We start from the raw sequence: 19,310 nt of genomic DNA, 5'->3' as shown, positions 1-19,310 counted from the left end.
AGGCAAATAATAATCCACTTTTTGCATATAAATGTTTTTTGCCAAAACTATGTTAATAGATGGATGGCGTAAACACCAAAAACATATTTAAACCTATACCCTATCGTATCGAAGTTAGTATAGCGCTCTCTCTGTTACGTCAATCAATCAATCAATCAGCCTGTTTGCGTCCACTGCTGGACATAGGCAGCTTCCCAAGAGCGCGCCACCACAAACGATCCTCCGTCTTCCTCATCCACCCACTTCCCGCTACCTTCTGCGCTTGCTGATATGCGGTCTCCACTCCAGAACACGTCTGCCCCAGCGGCCATCGGGTCTGCGGCAGACGTGGCCTGCCCACTGCCACTTCAGCTGGCAAATTCGTTGGTCTACGTCGGTCACTCTGGTTCTCCTACGGAATTCCTCGTTACGGATCTTGTCTCTCAGAAAGATACCCAACATAGCCCGCCTATGGTACACTGAGCGACTCTGAACTTGTGGACAAGGCCAACTATCAGTATTCACGTCTAAGCGCCATACGTCATCACAGGTAGGACACACTCATAAAGACTTTCGTCAGAAGACGAAAGACCGAAGAACGAAACGAAAAGACGAAGACCGCTATACTAACTTCTTTCCACGGATAGGAAATAATAGTTTCTACTAACAACATCATTCTAATTAAAAAAAATTACGTTTGTCTTAGATTCGAAGAGTCCAAATCTTTGAAAAGAGCAACCGCAGAGTTTCTTGCTGGTTTTCTCGGTAGGAAAATTATTCCAAACTAGTGCAGTGGTTACTAATACTTTCATTTGAGGTTACTAATACTTTGCTAAATTCTAAAATGTTTTTATGCGCGAAAAATAAAAGATAAAAAGTCTATTTTCTACTATCGATTCTAAGATTTACCATATTTCGGTAAATCTAGAGTGTAACCGGCAAATCTTAGGATTTATCACAATTTAGTGCCTTATACTAATTATTTAGAGTAGGTAGCTCGGTAGGTCTGTAACATACAGCGCAATTATATATAGTTAAAGAAGCGGATATGAAGCCTGCACACGTGACGAAAATAAGTAGGTACATAGTATTTTTACGGAAAATGTCGAACAATGCAAATTTTATGGGACATAATAAATCGTGCGGAAAACAAATAGGTACGTTGGTGACGGCTAACGAGATAAGGTAATAAATATTAAAGCGAGCGGTGTTCAAATATGTTTGCGAAAAATTAATATATCTGGCGATAATCTATGGACTACAATAAATACGTAAAATAAGCTGATACCAAGGGGACATAATTAATCTAATCTTGTAATTGTAAATTTCAAGTGACTAAATTAAAATTGAGGCAACATTTTATCCAGGAAAATCAGTTTCCACGGGATTTTTCTCATAAATCAGCCTGAATCTACGCGGATAAAGTCCCAGTATTGATTGTAAATTTTTACATTTTTCTATGATAATGTACTAGAACAATTAAAAAAAAAAAAAAGTAAAGCGTGCGAAAAAAATACTAAGTGGGCGAACACGATACTAAGTAAATAACTGCTAAGCGGTTTGAGTTAATACATGAAGCCTTTTATAAAAATATCTTTTGGGATACTTTTTTGCCTTGTGGTAATAATATTGTGATATTATTCTTTTGAAAATAGCTGAAAAATTAGTCCATTAAAATGTGTTCAACAAAAAAAAAGTATTAAATCACATATAGATGGTACAGTCCGTCATTAAATTGCATTGTTCTACATAAAAGTGTTAGGTATACCTTATAGTATAAGGTATATAAGGCTTATACGATGGTACGGATTACGGAATCCTTCGTGTGGTTTTACCGGTTATTATAAGTAAATTCATGATGCATCTTACTTTTGGTAAAAGCAAATCCCTCCTATATTTGCCTAAATCTAGTTACGTTTGATTGGGTTAGCTTAGATTAGAACATAAATATTCATTCACTTAGTTTGCAAATATTGCAAAATTTTGAATAAGTATAATGTGTGCTAAGTATCAAATTGTCGTAAAAATAGGTTGTTTTTCGCATATTTAAACACTGATATTTGTCGCCTTCAAGTTTTCGCACATTTCAGTATTTCAAAAGCAGTTTTCTTGAAACCCAAAATTTGTTTTTTTTTCCACTCGTTTAAATAAATGCCAAATTTTATTAGTGTTCCTACGCCACTTAAATCTTGAACAGTGAGGTTAATCTGCTTGATACTTCAAGGTTAAATACCAATATAACTTCAAGGCCACAGTGCAAACTAGTAGGTAGGTATTTCGCCTACGTCACGTCGTATATAATCATTAATTATTATGATCATAATACATATTATTACGTATATATTATATTTTATATTATTATGAGTATTTCTATCTTCTTTTTGTACCTATTCTACTCCCTTTACAGTTTACAACCTCTCGAACTGTCAAGGGTCACTGGTAGAGATCTCTCATATAGATAAGTGCTTCCCTGTTCACTTTTGCTCTCTTTTTCCCTTTACTGTAAATGTTTTTGGTACAAATAAAAAATAAATAAAAATAAATTATTAATCTACCTACTAGCTGATGTCTGTGTGGATTTAGATTTTTAAAATCCTAGGCATTTACAATATTATTTCATTAGGAACAGTTCCTGAGTCAAAATGGTGTAGGAGTGCCGTGCCCTTCATCATCAGGGCGAGGAGTTCGGACTTGGATTTTAATCATAAAGCCATTGCTTGATACCTAAAATATCAATTCACCATCAGAAATTCCCGAATCCCCACGGCTTTGGAATTCAGTATCTTGCAGCATCAGGATTGTAGAGTTGGGATCCGAAGTTCAATGACGTAGTCTATGCTTGATACCTGAAATATTGAGACGCCCAAGTTTTCCTGTGTGAAAATCCTCGATTCAGGTAGCTATTGCACTGCGCAGGTATAAAACATGTCGATTTGGTGGAGTCTCGAAATTGTCTGAATGACAGTATTTTTTTTAATATGAATATTGAGAAAATTGGATAATAAACTCGGAAAAAATTGCCCTACAAAACAGATGGTATGACTACACTCTGAATTTGTCCAAATAACGAGGTCACAAAAATTAGCAGCTTAATAAATATTTGTATAATGAAATTGCCATATAGTCCTACAAATTTAGTGGTGCGTTTTTCCAGTCCTTTCCTCCCCAAGCCCTATAATCTGGATCCGTATCCACAGGACTACATTTTTAATGATCCGGCACATCACTAATAGATACCTACCTAATTTTTTTTTTTAAATTACCAACATAAATAATATTTAACAAATCCAATTTAGACGCAGCAAAAAACCACAAAGGTTTCAAAAGTGTGTCATTCCGTCTTCTTCTATAAGCAATGTAAATTGTTTATAGAAGCACTATTATTATGTTACACTTACACTTACACTTATTACATTACATTTTATACAAAAATGGGGATCATTACAATTTGTTAATATAATACGATTTTAGCTTATATTTTAAATTAAATCTAGTTAGTTCATTTCTAATTTTGTTATCTAAAGTATTTACTAGGTAGGCGAGGGATTATGTATGCACTGGTGCGCTCACCGTATTTGTTTTTTGAAGGTACGGACGGTTATTAGTTTGTTTTGCGAAACTTTGCACGTCTGCATTTTGTTTTGAACTGCATTTTGGATGTCTAAATTAAAAAATTGTTCCTTCAGAAGTGTAAATTGGACCTTGTCATGAATATTAATAACCTTGCAAAATTTAAATATAAGTTTAACTTATTTTAAAATAAGTTAAGTTAAGAATTACGTTTTCAAACTTTTCTTGGAGTAAATTTTATATGGATACCCCCAACAGAATGCATAGTAAGAGATTTAGCATTTAAAGTTATTTTATCCTGCATGGTCTCTGCGAGTTCTACTCTGTAATTCTTGAATATCTTTAAGAGTGCCGCATGCATAGGCATCTTTGCAAATCTCTTACCTGAAAATAATTAGGAACATATTAATAAACAATGTCATTTGGTTATCTCGGGTTGAATTTTTGAAAGTTCTTTCGTGTCACCCAGTGTTGAATAAAAAACAGTTTTTTTTTAAATCGGCCATTGGTGAGAGTCAGACCCGCACACCAAGGGTTTCATACTAAATTCGTATTTTTTCGATATTTTGTACGATAAATCAAAACTTATGTAGCATAAAAATGAATAAAAATCTGTTTTACAATGTACAGGTAAATCAAATCAAATCAAATTATGTAATGCTTATTTGGGTTTACAATGGTTCTTAGTCATAAATTTTGGTACAGCCAAATACTATTATATACTAAGGTATGCAATATTATATTAGAATTATTTTATATGATAAAGCCCTTTTATATGATACTTGGTATAGTAATCTTGCTTTGAAAGTTAAAAATTTATTTGTTCATGAACACATTTTAATTTTTTCTTCGTAATGTAATCACAAATTCACGGTTTTCGGATTTTTCCCCTTACGTGTGCTATAAGATCTACCTTCCCGCCAAATTTCATGATTCTAGGTCAACGGGAAGTACCTACCCACCAGGTTTCTTGACAGACAGACATAGACAGACAACGAAGGGATCCTATCAGGGTTCCGTTTTTCCTTTTGTGGTACAGAACCCTAAAAACAAAATATTTTGTTTAAGACAGATTTAAAACGTTTGTTTAAAATGATTGAATTGAAATGAATAGATTTTTTTACTTCCCTATTTTAGGAAGAGGATTTCGGTAAAAGAATTGGTCTCAATGCATTTCAATATCAATCAGAACATTTCACGAAGAAGGTTTACAAGTGCATTATAAAGCACATTCATATTTGTCTAGGCCTCGTTTACGGAGACGCGGGGCGTCACGCGTTGCGATCGGCGGCGCGGCCCGCACTGAATTTAAACATATGGCGTTGTATGTGTGCGTTTACGGAGAAGCAATTTTATACGCGTTTTTTTGAGATGGAGCGTTTTTTGCGGCCGAGCCCGCGGTTGACATCGATGCGCCCCAAACGGCGTTCATCGTGGCGGCGCACGCGGCGGCAATTATCGATGAAGCAATGCCCGCAGCGGAAACTTCTGCCAGACTTTATTTGGAAATCGCATAACACAGACGCGCCCGCCGCGTGCAACGCCGCGGGCACAGCGGCGGGCTCCGCCACTCTTTCCGCCTCGCATCGCTATGAACAAAATCGTATATTGCCATATTATGTTTGTGATTACGCGTGCGATGCTAAGTGCCGCTTCACGCGCCGCCTCACCGTAAACAAAAAAAAACGTACGACGCGCCGCGAGACGCCACGCAACACGCGACGCGCGACGCCCCGCGTCTCTGTAAACGAGGCCTAAGTATGAAATAGAAATAAGCTCCTCTTGCGAATTTAAGGTGGGTCGACTGTAGTTAAGAAATAAAATTACTTAGTTAAAAATGATCATAACCTATGCATATCCTAGGTCCTTCGCCAAAAGGCATATGAGTATATGGCTTGATATTTTTCTTCTCTTCTCCAAAGAATCGTTCAGGGCGGTATACTTCCGGCTCTGGGAAATGTTCAGGATTACGTTGAATGTGATACACAGGTATATGAATACGATCTCCTTTCTTTAAACGGACACCCGTTGGTAGGGAGTAATCATGCATCACTTCACGGGGCAAGAGACCCAATACCGGATATAGCCGTAGACATTCTTCTATACACGATTCAGTATACGGCATCGAACTGACGCACTCGTATTCAATCGACTCGTGCTTGGCAAAATATTCGTCAACCTCTTCAATCATCTTTTCCTGAACCATCTTATTTTTCGCTAATTCATACAGAAGAAAACTCAAAGTTGCCGACGTTGTTTCAAATCCAGCCGCAAAAAGAAGTACGCATTGTGCAATAATCAAATCATCATTAACCTCTAATCTCACTTTCTTTTTACCGCCGGTTTCTGCATTACTCAAGCTATCTCCAGATATGTAATTGTCTGTTTTCCAAGTCAAAATGAGATCCACGAAGTCATATCTAGAAGATTTTTTTTTCTCGCGTTGTCTTAACACCTCCGAAATTACGTGATTAAAAAACGTACCGGCATCATCTTCTAATAATTTAAACCCTAACGCATAAAATATTTGCGGCCACATTAATCGGCAGTAATTTTTAATAGTTCCAGAAACTGTTCTATCAAATATTTTTTCAGCCATAGTAGTAAAGGGATTTTTATTCCCATCCTGTTTCATTGTGTCAGAATTGAATCCAAATGCACAAGTCGTGATGCAATCCATCGTGTACCGTGACAGCAAATTCTTGACTTCGATATTTGGACTTGTTTTTGTTTCATCAGCAAGTAATCTCTCTAATATATCTGAACAATTATTTATTAAATAGAACATTTTCTTTAATTTCGCTGAGGAAAAAAGTAGTGATAAATTCATGCGTAATACTTTCCATTCGTCACCGCTAGCAAAAGCCATCATTTTTGAAAGCATTTCTTTGTCATTATAATCTGATATTTCTCTACCATTACAGAAGTAAAATTCTTTTGAAAGAACAAGTTTTATCAAATTCGGGTCTTGTATAATGAGTGCGGGACTCGTTCCAAAAAAGGAACCAAAGTAAGGCTCATTAGGAAACTGTTGACACATACCTTGCACAACTAGATCTCTATGTTTCTTCAATAGGAGACATTCTTTATAGTTTCCGAATATTGGTAATGGTTTTACATATGGAATATTTCTGTGTTTCCAATAGTTTCGGTTCTTTAATAAAATGTAATGTGAATAATATAGTACTCCAATAACGAACAATAAAAGTAAATACATTACCATTATGCACTAACTATCCCTATGTAGATACGTTTATTATGAAATTTGGGAAGGTGATTTCTGTAATTTATACTATGTACTACCTACCTCATGTATAAAAGTTATTTGCAAATTCAGATAACGCAAATTAGGGTGATAAAAATATTGTTTTAGCTTATCTTATTGCAAGCATTTGCAAAGACGTGCACAGTGTACACTTTTATTATAGAGCCAACAAGAGATTGCGTTTTTGTCATCTGTCAGTTACATACAAAAGAAACGTGTGCCCTCTCGTATAAGTACATTACTTTGATATGGCAAAAACGCAATCTCTCGTTGGCTCTACAATATTTGCAAAGAGAATCTTTCTGCATTTAATTAATCCACTTGTCAAATTTACTCCTGAATTACTTGCACCTTACGTACGGCTTACCAATAAAGAATACAATTTAAATTATTGTTAAAATGACTCTAGGGGTCCGCAATCGACGACGCCTTGTTCTTGTTCAAAATATTTTAGTTTTTAGGAAGATTTTGAGTTGGGAGTTTTTGTTTTTTTGGGTTCCGTACCTCAAAACGAAAAACGGAACCCTGACCTAGAATCATGAAATTTGGCAGGTAGGTAGATCTTATAGCAGACATTAGGGGAAAAATCTGAAAACCGTATATTTGTGGTCAAGTAAATAAATAATAAAAATATCTATATTTAACAAAAACAAGTTAATTTTGGCGTCGGTTACTATAGTGGTCTCCACACTAGGTTAAACCTGTGACGTGAAGACTATATAAATAAATAAATTCTTTATTGATCAAAACATAGGTACAATTATTTTTACCAAGTTACTAAGTTAGTTAGTTAGTAAAACTTATACATACTTATACATAATAAGATACCAATTTGTTTAGTAGGTATATACACTAGTATATACCTACTAAACAATACAATACTATAGTAGGGCTCCAACAGCAGCGCCCCCCTGTCAATGCCATTCAAGTGCCAAAAGAGCCTTGTTGCACTGTAGGTACATTGTCGTCTAACCGCCGGAGACCGAATGTGGAGGGTTTGTTTACAACAATTTAGCTGGGGTTTAAGCACTACACACTACATCACTATTGACTTATACTATATATAAGTATAAACTTAGGACCAAGCTGTTCGATATCGATGCTTAATGAGCAATAAATTTTAGACGAACACCACCCATGGCTTGAGTTACGAATGCTCTTGGTTGAAATTTTATATTTCTAGGCATATCATCAGCCAGTTCTACTCGGTACTTCTTGAAAACCGTAAGTAATCCTGCCACTATAGGCATTCTTGCAAAACGAAGACCTGGGACAAAAACAAAAGAAATTAAAAAAAACTGATATATTACAGAAACCTTGTTTATTTCTGATTTATTTCTAAAGCGGTGATAGTCTAGTGGATATGATATGATTTCGACCTCCTAAGTGAGCGGTCCGGGTTCAATCCCGGGTACGCACCTCTAACTTTTCGGAGTTATGTACTTTTTAAGCAATTAAATATATCCATTTGCTTTAACGGTGAAAAGAAAACATCGTGAGGAAATCTGCAAGCCTGGGAGTTCTCTATAATGTTCTCGAAGGATTGTGAAGTCTGCCAGCGTGGTAAACTATGGTCAAAACCTTCTCATTTTGAGAAGAGACCCGTGCTCAGTTGTAGTGAGCCAGCGATGGGTTCATCACGATGATGATGATGATTTCTGAAGGAGAAGTTAATTGATCTGTAGGAATAAGAAAACAGTAGCTTAAAAAAATTACCAATACAAATCCTGGGACCTTCACCAAAAGGTATATAGGTAAATTGTTTGATATTTTTCTTTTCTTCGCCATAAAACCTTTCAGGTCGAAATTCGTCTGGCTCCGGAAAGTTACGAGGATCGTGATGAATATGATATACTGGTATATGAACACGGTCGCCCTTCTCCAAACGCAGGCCTGTCGGTAGAGTGTACGTTTCTACGACTTCCCGTGTCAGAACTCCCAAAACTGGATAAAGACGAAGAGTTTCGTCAATACAAGCTTGAAGGTATGGCATTTCATTGATGCATTCATACTCTATCTTGCCATTATGGCGATGAAAATAATCGGCAACCTCTTCAATTACTCGAGCTTGAGCACTTTGATCTTTGGCAAGTTCATAAAATACAAAACCGGACGTCGTAGCTGTTGTTTCAAAACCAGCAGCAAAGAACAAAATACACTGCCCTACAAGCAATTCATCGTTTACCTCAAGTTTTATTGTGGCCTTCTCGCCAGTTTTGAAATTCGTTACACTATCTCCTGTTAAGTAGCTCTTTTGCTTCCACCCTAAAACATGATCAACAAAGTCGTTTCTCGACGATTGCTTATACGATCGATCTACAAACACATTATTTAGCAATTTGCTAAAAAAAGTTGTTATGTCAGTGCTGAACCATTTTAGGCCTAATCCATAAAATGCAGCAGGCCACATCGCTCGACTTATCATCTTCATAGCAGCGAAGTTTGAAATGTCAAATAATTTCTGGCCCATAATTGTAAATGGATTTTTATACTTATCCTTCCCAGCTAGAGTGCCTGTATTTACTCCAAATGCACAAGATCCTATACAGTCCATGGTGTACCTCGCTAAAAGAGACTTTAACTCGATTACATTTCCTACACTCGACTTCAATTCGTCATCGATTACTGTTTCCAACATGGTGGCACAGTTTTCTATTAAATAAAACATATTTTTTAATTTGGCTGATGAAAACAAGGCCGTTAAATTTTGTCGTAGAACTTTCCACCTATCGCCTCCAGTGAAGAACATATTCTGAGTGATTAATTCCCGGTGTGTATAATCTGTTATCTCTCTGTTATTGAAATAGTAGAAATCCTTAGCCATAACTAGTTTGATTATGTTGACATCCTGAAGGACGAGAGCAGGTTCTGTGCCATAGTATACCCCGACGTAGGGGGAATCCGGAAATTTTTGGCAGATTTCTTGCGTAATTTTTGGCCAGTACTTTCTTAGCGTAATATATTCTCCATAATTTCCGAAGAATATTGATGGTTTCAAATGGGGCACGTTTTTTTTTTCCCCAATAATCATATTTTTTGTTAATAAAATAATAAAGGATATAGATGAAAACGATGCCAATGGTCGAAATCACATAAAATGCGTCCATGTTGTTCTCAAGTTCAAGTACAATACTATAATATTACACGGTTACATTGTGAATTATCTACTATTTATGTTATTGTCACTGTGTGTGAAATATTGTAGGATAACCAACCGATAATTCAAGACTGGAGGAATCAGGATTAGGGCGCTTGAGGATTGAAGAATAAAATTGTCGCGTAAATCCTGAGATCCGCGCTCTGGTCCTGCCTGCCTGCTCCAAAGGTTGTCCATCGCCATTCACTCACATATAAACTTAGACTAAAACGCACGGAAAAACTTATGATAAAGAAGAATAAGTATGTTTCAATAGTAGAACAACAAGATAGAGATCACCTATTGATAGACTAACCAATACTAATATGTTGGCAAAAAAAGATTTTTTTTTTAATTCGCTTGACCACGATCACACCTGATGGAAAGTGATGATGTGGCCTAAGATGGGACGCGTTTGCCTAGAAGGTGCCTATTCACTCTTGTTTGTCACTTAAGTGCTACTACTGCTTTTTTTTGTTTTAAAGTTACACGGGCTCAAAAATTTAGATACATAAAGTACCGTGTAGTTGTGAAAATACACCTATTTACGGAAATCTAGCAAACGACAGACACAGATATTCGTTTCTAGAACGTATCTACAAAATTTCAATCTAGTTTGATTGGTGATATTCACACGAGAATTAAACTACAACGAAAGCGCAGGGGAGCGCGCTAGAAAAATTTCTCTTATTTAATTTAGTACAATTTTATTATTCATCCGTTAAAAACTCAAAGTGTAAGCACAATGCTTTTAATAACACATAAGTATCTATTCAACATGCGTTTAAATATACAGTGTGTTAATGATTTTAAGCTTATTTCGTGGTTTAACGACATATTTTAATCCTATAAAACGGGTAGGTACATACCACGATTAATTTTTGTTTTTATTTTGTCGATATTTCTACGGGTCGTGCCCAATTGCACGGGCACTGTACAATTGGGCACAGTATGGCACAGACTGGCAGAGTATGGGGAAATTCAAAACGATGGAAGATGCAGAGAAACTGTCTTATATCATCAGATATTTTTGTGGAAACTTTTTTTTCTGCGATACAATGAAATGAATGACTTACATAATATTATTAATAACTAGATGAAGCCCACGACTTCGTCTGCTTTGATTTAGGTTTTTTGAAATCCCGTGGAAACTCTTCGATTTTCCAGGATAAAAAGTAGCCTATGTCCTTTCCCGGGATATAAGCTAACTCTGTACCAAATTTCATCAAAATCGGTTGAACGGTTGAGCCGTGAAAAGCTAGCAGACAGACAGACAGACAGACACACTTTAGCATTTATAATATTAGTATGGCAGTATGGATATGGATAAATGATTATTTAAAATTTAAACTGAGTCGATTAGCATTAAATGAAATACCTAAGAGCCGGTTTAACCAAACCTTACGTTTTACGATTACGCTTGACGAAAAATTTACTACAGTTATAAATACACCAAAATTATTATTTTTACAAAATAGACTTAGATAATAGTCCCAAAGACTGTTTCCCTGTATCTCCTGTGAATTCGGATTTCTCTGTAAATTCTCGGTGTAGTATCAAAAGTTCATAATTTGTGAATTAAAAATTAGTTTAGTTTCACATAATATATCAGCACTCCGAGCCCTATATTAACATTAGCGCGTCGGTGACGCAACCTTGAAGTTTTTACTCATCCCAAAATCACCCAACGCGCCAAAAGAAGTTTCTACTTCCAAAAACACCCTGTACCTATAATAATATGGTGAATGTTTTTGGGTTCCGTAGTACAAGGAGCCCTTATACTTAGTATCGTCATCGTCCGTATGTATGTGTGCCACAGCCAGTTTAAAAATAAACTATGAGAACTGCAAAATAATATATTTAGTAGATACAGTTATAGAAAATTATGCATATTTAATTAATGAAAAAAAAAAAATTCATACCTTCTGAATATGAAAAGCGTGATTCAACAAAAAATTGATTTACCCTTGGCTTGCTTTGATTTCAAATTTCATATAAATAAGTTAAACTGATGGATCTTTGATTATCCCGTGGGAACTCTTCGATTTTCCGGGATAAGAAGTAGCCTATGACCGTCCCTGAGAGGTAAGCTAACTTTGTACCAAAATTCATCAAAATCGGTTAAATTGTTGGGCCGTGAAAAGCTAGTAGACAGACAGATAGACACAGTTCGCTTTTATATTGTTACGCCACACACTTGAGCCAACCCGAGCCAATCCGAGCCAACCCGAGCCAACCTATGTGAGGCCGGCTAATCACTGCCAAGCCGGTCTATCACAGCCAATGACAGTCACTTACCGCCACTGACAGCGAATCACCGCCAACCGCAGCCAAACAGCGAATCACAGCCCACCTACCGGACGCCTTCGGTAGGGATACAGCTTTAAAAAGCCATGAGAGCTCATTTCGAGATTTTTGATTCCGTGCTCGGCTTCCGCCCCGTGCGGACGTTTGCTGATGCGCTCCGTTTCTCGGTACCGGTTTGAACTCTCTCGCGCGAGTTCGCCAGTGTCAGTGCAAGTGCCATTATCAGTGCCATCGGATTGTTCCTGCGTTGTGTGTAGTATTAGTGTAGTTCTAGGATCCAGGTCCCGTGAGTACACTAGTCTAAGCGCAGCATAGGTTCACACCCCCGTCACCCAAGGGCGGGGACTCACATTAGGGCCACACCGTAGGTACCCACCTCCCTGCCTTGGCAGGGAGGACCTTTAGCGCCACCGGGTCCACTATGGGCCCCAACCACCCCGACCAACCCGCTCCTGGGCCCCATCAGGGCCCGGAGTTCCCCCAGACATTCTACAAAGACGTCGACATGAGTGCTCTCATCGCCGACCTCGCGACCCGAGACCCCAACTACCTTAAGAAATTTAAGGTACATGCGAGTCGGACGCCTACGCGCTACGACCGTCCCCCGGCATCTCCTCCCTCGGCCACGGCCATGGAGGACGATACCCCGACCGTGACACCGACCGACACTAAGGAGCCTCACTCCAAAACCCCAGCCGGGCCTTCAGCCCAAAAACCGATCCCGACCAAGGAGCCTCACTCCGAAACGTCCCCAGCCTCCTCTGAAACAGAGGAATTCATGACGGTGCAGACGAAGGCCCAGAAGCGAAAGCTGAAGGCCTCAAAGTCGCACGCAAACCCACCTAAAAAGGTGGGCGTTGCAGCCCCTTCAGGGCCCGGTAACCAACCCACAACCTCCCAAGCGACCTCCGAGGAGGAGTCTGAAGACTCCCCCATGGAGGAACCGCCAAGGGAAAAAGTCCCTCCTCTCTTCATTAGAGAGAAACTGAGCTGGCAGCGTATCCTGCCACTATTAGACCAGCAGGGTATCTCCTTCACGAGTGCCCGCTCGACCGCAGAGGGCATCAAAGTTCAATGCCCAACTTCAGGCGACCATCGCCTTCTTACAAAGACTCTCCGCCAAGAGAATGTAGGATTCCATACCTACGCTCTTCCCGACGAACGCGTTCTACGCGTAGTTATCCGCGGCCTCCCGAAGGAGCTCGATACAGAGCTCATTAAGACAGACCTCCTTTCCCAGGAGCTGCCAGTCCTGGAGGTTCACAGGATGTATCATCCTAGAACCAAAGTCCCTTACGAGATGGTGCTCGTAACTTTAGAACTTTCCCCCGCGGGTAAAAAAGTTAACAATATAACATCAGTGTGTCGCCTTACTGGCCTCAAAATAGAGCCCCCCCGTAACCGCGGCAGGATGGGCCAGTGCCATCGCTGCCAGATGTACGGCCATTCCGCAAGGAATTGTTTCGCCCACCCTAGGTGCGTAAAGTGCCTAGGGGACCACGGCACCTCCGACTGCCCCAGGAAGCAACCAACCGAGGAGCCCCCGAGCTGTGTTCTTTGCAGGTCTCAAGGGCATACCGCGAACTATCGCGGATGCCCTAAAGCCCCCAAGGAGCAAAAGCGAAGGGTCAAACCGGCCGGCCGCAAACCTACTGCAGCTCCCCAACCCACCCAAAAATTCGTCCCTGCGCCGGCTCCGGCCACCAACGCATGGGACAAACCCCTTCCCAGGACTAACCCCCCTGCGCCCAAGCCCACCCAGGCACCCCCGGCCAAGCCCGCCCAACCAGCCCCGGCCAAGCCCGCCCAACCAGCCCCGGCCAAGGCTTCCGCGCCTACGCCTAAGCCCCAGCCCCAGCCAGAGCAACCGCTCCATACATCCGCAGCGGCAAACGCTGCGGATAATCTCAAATTAATAGAAACCGTCCTCGCCTCTATTGACATAGTGGAGATGGAAATTTTCGCCCGGACCTTCAGAGAAGATCCCAAAGCAGCCATTACCCAACACTTGGGTCTACTCATCTCCATAAACAACCTTAAAAACCTATAATGGATAGTACAACCAAAGGTAGATTAAAACCCCACTCCTTAGTGGTCGCGTTCTACAACGCGAACGGCCTTATCGACCAAATGGACGAAGTCCGCGAATTTGTATGTGCACATCAAACCGACATTCTCCTAGTGCAAGAGACCTTCTTGAAACCTAGTAGTAGTAATCCCAGAATTGCTAATTTTAATATAATCAGAAACGACAGGGCCACTGCTAAGGGTGGCACTGCCATATACTACAGAAGGGCTCTTCACTGCACTCCTCTCGATCCTCCACAACTAACCAACATGGAAGCTTCCATATGTCAGGTGAGTATGACTGGCCATCCGTCGGTCATACTAGCATCCGTCTATCTCTCTCCCTCGAAAGATCTGTTAGAAAGTGACATCCGCGCACTTCTCTCATTAGGAGACTCCGTTATCGTGGCCGGAGACCTTAACGCCAAACATCAAAGTTGGAATTGCCGCTCCCCGAACTCACGAGGACGCCAACTCGAAAGACTGACGCACCGCCCCGATCTTAACTTCATAGTTATAGCCCCTGACACACCGACTCGTTATCCAATGACCGACAATTCAACAGACAGACCGGACATACTCGATATATCTCTTCTAAAGAACATCGCCCTTCAGGTGAGTCCTTTGGAGGTGCTGTCCGAGCTAGGTTCAGACCACCGTCCCGTCCTATTGCGGCTAGGACCCCCGCCCACCGCGGCCCCCCCGACCAAAACAGTCATTGACTTCAAGAAGCTCTCAGAGCATCTTAAGTCTATAGACTCAGTGCATATCTCTCAAATTCCTGACATTATAGGTAGTCTAGATGAAGCGCATGCAGCCTCACTGCACCTTACTAATCATATCCGCGATGCTCTAAGCGCCTGCTCCCGACAGATGCCGAACGGTTTCACCCGTCGACAGTTGCCGGACGACGCCAGAGAGCTCATCACCATCAAAAACGCTAAACGTAGAGCCCATGACGCATGTCCTAACGCCGACAACCGGAGAGAACTCTGGAGAGCCCAGAGGGAGGTAAAGGCTCGCCTTGCCGAACTCCGCGACGAACAATGGGACAGGAAGCTGAGTGAGCTCAAGCCATCGCATGTAGCCTACTACAGCCTGGCGAGAGCTCTCAAAGCCGACCCTGTCTCGGCCACTCCTCCGCTTTTACGTCCCAATCAACCGCCCGCCTTTGAAGATGTCGATAAGGCCGAATGCTTGGCCGCTAGCTTAGAAGCCCAATGCTCCCCGAGCACCATCTCTGTAGACAAGTCCCATATAGAACTAGTCGAAAACAAACTAGCATCTATCTTCTCTTCCGCCCCAGGTGGCGATCCAATCCTCCCGACGAATAGCGGCGAAGTTCGTCAAATTATCAAAGAATTTCACGCCAAAAAAGCCCCAGGCCCCGACTCTATTAATAACAAAACTCTAAAGTTACTCCCCGACGTATTAATCAACCTCCTGGTTGTCATTTTCAACACCCTCATGGCGGGATGCTCCTTCCCCGACAGGTGGAAAGAAGCTACCGTTATAGGCATCCCCAAGCCAGGGAAACCTAGGAACCTCCCTACTAGCTACCGCCCCATTAGTTTGCTCAACACCCTTGGCAAGGTGTATGAGAAAGTCATCCTCAACCGACTTAGGTCCGTCGTAGAGGAGAAAAACCTCCTCAACGACGAGCAATTTGGCTTTCGAACCAGACACTCATGTGTTCATCAAGTGCACCGCCTCACGGAGCACATCCTTCTCGGTTTCAACCGATTCAAAACGAGAGGCATCCCAACGGGAGCCCTCTTCCTCGATGTAGCCAAAGCCTTCGACAAGGTGTGGCACGCCGGCTTGATCTACAAGCTTTACCATCTTGGCGTGCCCGAAAGACTCGTACGTTTACTACGAGAATTTCTCACCAATCGAACTTTTCGCTACCGTCTGGATGGGACCCTATCCTCCCCAAGACCTCTCCGAGCTGGAGTCCCTCAGGGCTCCCTGCTCTCGCCACTTTTGTACGCGCTGTACACCAGCGACATTCCCAGATCCCCTCATGTTCATATAGCCCAGTTCGCGGATGACACCGCTCTATACAGCTCCGACTTAAACTACCGAAACGTTAAAGCTCGACTCCAAAAGGCAGTCAGTAGCCTAGGCCACTGGTTCCGCCTTTGGAGGATAGAGGTTAACCCGGAAAAAAGCGCAGCAGTGCTCTTCCAAAAGTCCAAAAGGAAATCACAATACAAACTTCGACAGACTGAAATAACTCTTTACGACCGCCCCATTCCCTGGCAAACTAATACCAAGTACTTGGGTGTAACCTTTGATGACAAGATGAGCTTCGCCGCGCACATTCGTAGAGTCCGCAAAAACGCAGCGTATGTGCTCTCCCGTCTTTACCCCATGATTTGCGCAAAGAGCAAAATGTCACTTCGACATAAAGTCACGCTATACAAAACGTGCATCCGCCCAATAATGTCTTATGCCTGTGTTGCATTTGCACACCTGCCGCCCTCCTCTCTCAAACCTCTCCAAGTCCTACAGAATAAGTTTATGCGTACGGCCACTGGCTCCCCGTGGTACATGCGCAACGTGGACCTCCACAGAGACCTCCAACTCCCGACAATAGCTCATAGGGCTCCTATCTCGTAGGGCTACACAATTCAACCTCATCACAGCGTCTTCGCCGGCGAAGACGAGGTCCCCGATTTCTAACGTCACCCGGACGTGGGCTCACGCCACGGCCTCGGGGGCGTACGGACTAACCAACAAAACCGACAACTCCACCCATCCCAACGTCATCCTAAGCCGTGGTCCGAGCCTCACAGGAGGCGCCCTTAGGAGGACGTTGCGCCCCGACCTCTCGTATTATTTCTTCGAGCCCTAGGGCTCACCCCCAGGCGGAGCTTCGCGCTCGCCAACCCCCCCGGTGACGCTGTAGCGGCCAGTAGGGCCTACGCAGCATAGTCAATCCGAAACAACACACACAAAAACATTTCGAGAGATATTATTGTACGTAACACGGTGTCAGCAAAAACTATGCCAGTTTGTGTTCTAAATATTAGTTAATCGGTAAATTCAGTGTAAGTAGAAATTGTGACAAGTAAATCAATGCAAATTAATAGTGATATAAATAAACAGTAATAAATACATTAGTGTAAGCAAAAACTAATGTGTTGTAAATAGCATTAAATATAAATCAGTGATTATTATTGCGATGAATGATTAATAAATAAATTGGAGCGATTATACTGCTTGCTAGTTTTTTTATTTAACCCACTGCTTCAATATTATAAAAGTATGGAAATATGGATTAGAATATAAGTCTCCTTCTTTCTTTATCCTGGAGTTTCTGTTCCGCATGACGAGTTGCCCATTATACGTGATACCGCTGGTACGGCTCTCTACCAGATCACACCAGCCAGCCAAACTCACTCCAGAATCCAAGCAGACCACCCAGGTCGGCAAGGAAGTAAGTGCACAGGAAGAGATGCTGCCAAAGCTTCTCGTTGGGCAGATACACGAAGACGATGGTCAGATGCATTTAAACAGTAGCTAGGTACCTACGTGTTCCAGTGTCTCGTCACTCTCCATGCATGCTCTGCTATGCATAGAGAGGGCTGTCAGTGATACCTACGTAGAACGAGGAGGTATTTGTTTAACGAACAATGTCCTGTGTTATCACGCCTGCAAGTCCTACAACAGCTGTCCTGCGGTTTAGATGTAATATGTAAGTATGGATTACTAGTATACACAAAGATGAAACTGTCGAAATACTCGATTTTTGGACTGAAATTTATAGAGCGTACCTACGGTACTTTAACTTTGCTCAGACTTTTCAGTTAAAACGAGACAGATTTATGGCAGATATATTTTATAACGCTCAGACCAGACTTAAGCTCTATATAAATCTCAAACCTAGGCACATCATCGGTCATCCCACAGATTTGATCATCCACAGTAGTTTTGTTACTTTCCATTATGCTAGCTAGGGCCTAGGCACATGTTTACAATTTTGGCTTTTACAACATGGAGAATTTTTGAGAAATTATTCTGATGTGTGGTCAACCGAGTTATACATCGTACTTACTGAGTTATACCGATTTCATAAGTAAGTAAGTACATGTTTAGATAACAGTAATTGATCTACGAAGTTGTGACAGCTAACAGCAGTGACTTATCTGCTGAGAAAGTTATTTTAGAGAAAATATGACAACGAACAAAACGATTTCATTGTCTTCAAACTACAAGTATTTAAATTATTGTAAAGGCTAGGCGGGCGGTTAAATGACCGAGGGTAGACGCGATAAATCATACTATCATGATTCATGACAATGTATATAGTCCGTGATATGTCAAGATTGCAATTGGGGTATGAGGCGGGTGGTCACCCCGCACACCCGCACGTCACCCGCGCTCGCCCGCACCGGGTTAGCGCGGGGGCTGTGCAGGTGTGCGGGGCGTTCCCTCCCCGATTGCCATCTCGACCTGTGGCGTACTATATACCTACAGTATTTTTTTACCTAGATAATAATTAATAATGGTGATACCTACTTCGGTTAGTTAAATTTCATATTTTTTTGGCGTTTTACCTTAGTATCCGTTCAACCGATTTTGACGAAGTTTGGAACAGAGATAGCATGCATATCGGGAAAGGACATAGGGTACTTTTTATTCCGGAAAATCAAAGAGTTCCCACGGGATTTCTGGAAACCTAAATCCACGCGGACGCAGTCGCGGGCATTATCTAGTAAAGAATAAACTGTTAGGTAATAATGTACCTAGCTGGTTCATCAGTATTTAACCACCCAGCTACAAATATACCTACTAACCTGTGTTTATATAATCAGAGTGGGAATATTCCAGCATAAATAATCATCTAGCTATTATTATTTTAAACTAGCAGTTACGCGCGACTTTGATATATAGATATTCGGAATAACTGATTTTGAAATTAAACGTATATAGGTAAAAGGTAGGTAGGTAACCTACATAAAAACAATACATAGGAAAAAA

General features: G+C 41.2%; 2 protein-coding genes and 1 long non-coding RNA gene across 3 annotated transcripts in view; 1 reads left to right on the top strand and 2 right to left on the bottom strand.

Annotated features, from left to right (window-relative positions):
• Window positions 1–19,310, top strand: part of LOC138402812 (uncharacterized) — a 154,120-nt gene that overhangs the window by 105,319 nt on the left and 29,491 nt on the right. The window lies entirely within an intron of this gene.
• Window positions 3,329–7,423, bottom strand: LOC117985213 (cytochrome P450 6B1-like). Its single transcript, XM_034971905.2, has 2 exons — window positions 5,398–7,423; window positions 3,329–3,933 (listed from the first exon to the last, which is right to left on the bottom strand). Exons 1-2 carry the CDS (start codon window positions 6,770–6,772, stop codon window positions 3,764–3,766), a joined length of 1,545 nt encoding a protein of 514 aa, XP_034827796.2. The 5' UTR covers window positions 6,773–7,423; the 3' UTR covers window positions 3,329–3,763.
• On the bottom strand, window positions 7,533–9,828 carry LOC117984977 (cytochrome P450 6B2-like). Its single transcript, XM_034971653.2, has 2 exons — window positions 8,531–9,828; window positions 7,533–8,081 (listed from the first exon to the last, which is right to left on the bottom strand). The coding sequence occupies exons 1-2, from the start codon at window positions 9,636–9,638 to the stop codon at window positions 7,918–7,920; spliced, it is 1,272 nt and encodes a 423-aa protein (XP_034827544.2). The 5' UTR covers window positions 9,639–9,828; the 3' UTR covers window positions 7,533–7,917.

This window comes from Maniola hyperantus, chromosome 9 (assembly GCF_902806685.2).
Source record: "Maniola hyperantus chromosome 9, iAphHyp1.2, whole genome shotgun sequence".
Taxonomy (NCBI): domain Eukaryota; kingdom Metazoa; phylum Arthropoda; class Insecta; order Lepidoptera; family Nymphalidae; genus Maniola; species Maniola hyperantus.
This window is presented reverse-complemented; position numbering and strand designations above follow the sequence as displayed.

Excerpts from the sequence above, each read along its gene's own strand:
- LOC117985213 (XM_034971905.2), bottom strand. The coding sequence starts at position 6,772 with ATGGTAATGTATTTACTTTTATTGTTCGTTATTGGAGTACTATATTAT. Across the intron at positions 3,934-5,397 it reads AGGACCTAGGATATGCATAG|GTAAGAGATTTGCAAAGATG; the intron begins GTTATGATCATT and ends AATTATTTTCAG.
- LOC117984977 (XM_034971653.2), bottom strand. The coding sequence starts at position 9,638 with ATGGCTAAGGATTTCTACTATTTCAATAACAGAGAGATAACAGATTAT. Across the intron at positions 8,082-8,530 it reads AGGTCCCAGGATTTGTATTG|GTCTTCGTTTTGCAAGAATG; the intron begins GTAATTTTTTTA and ends TTTTTGTCCCAG.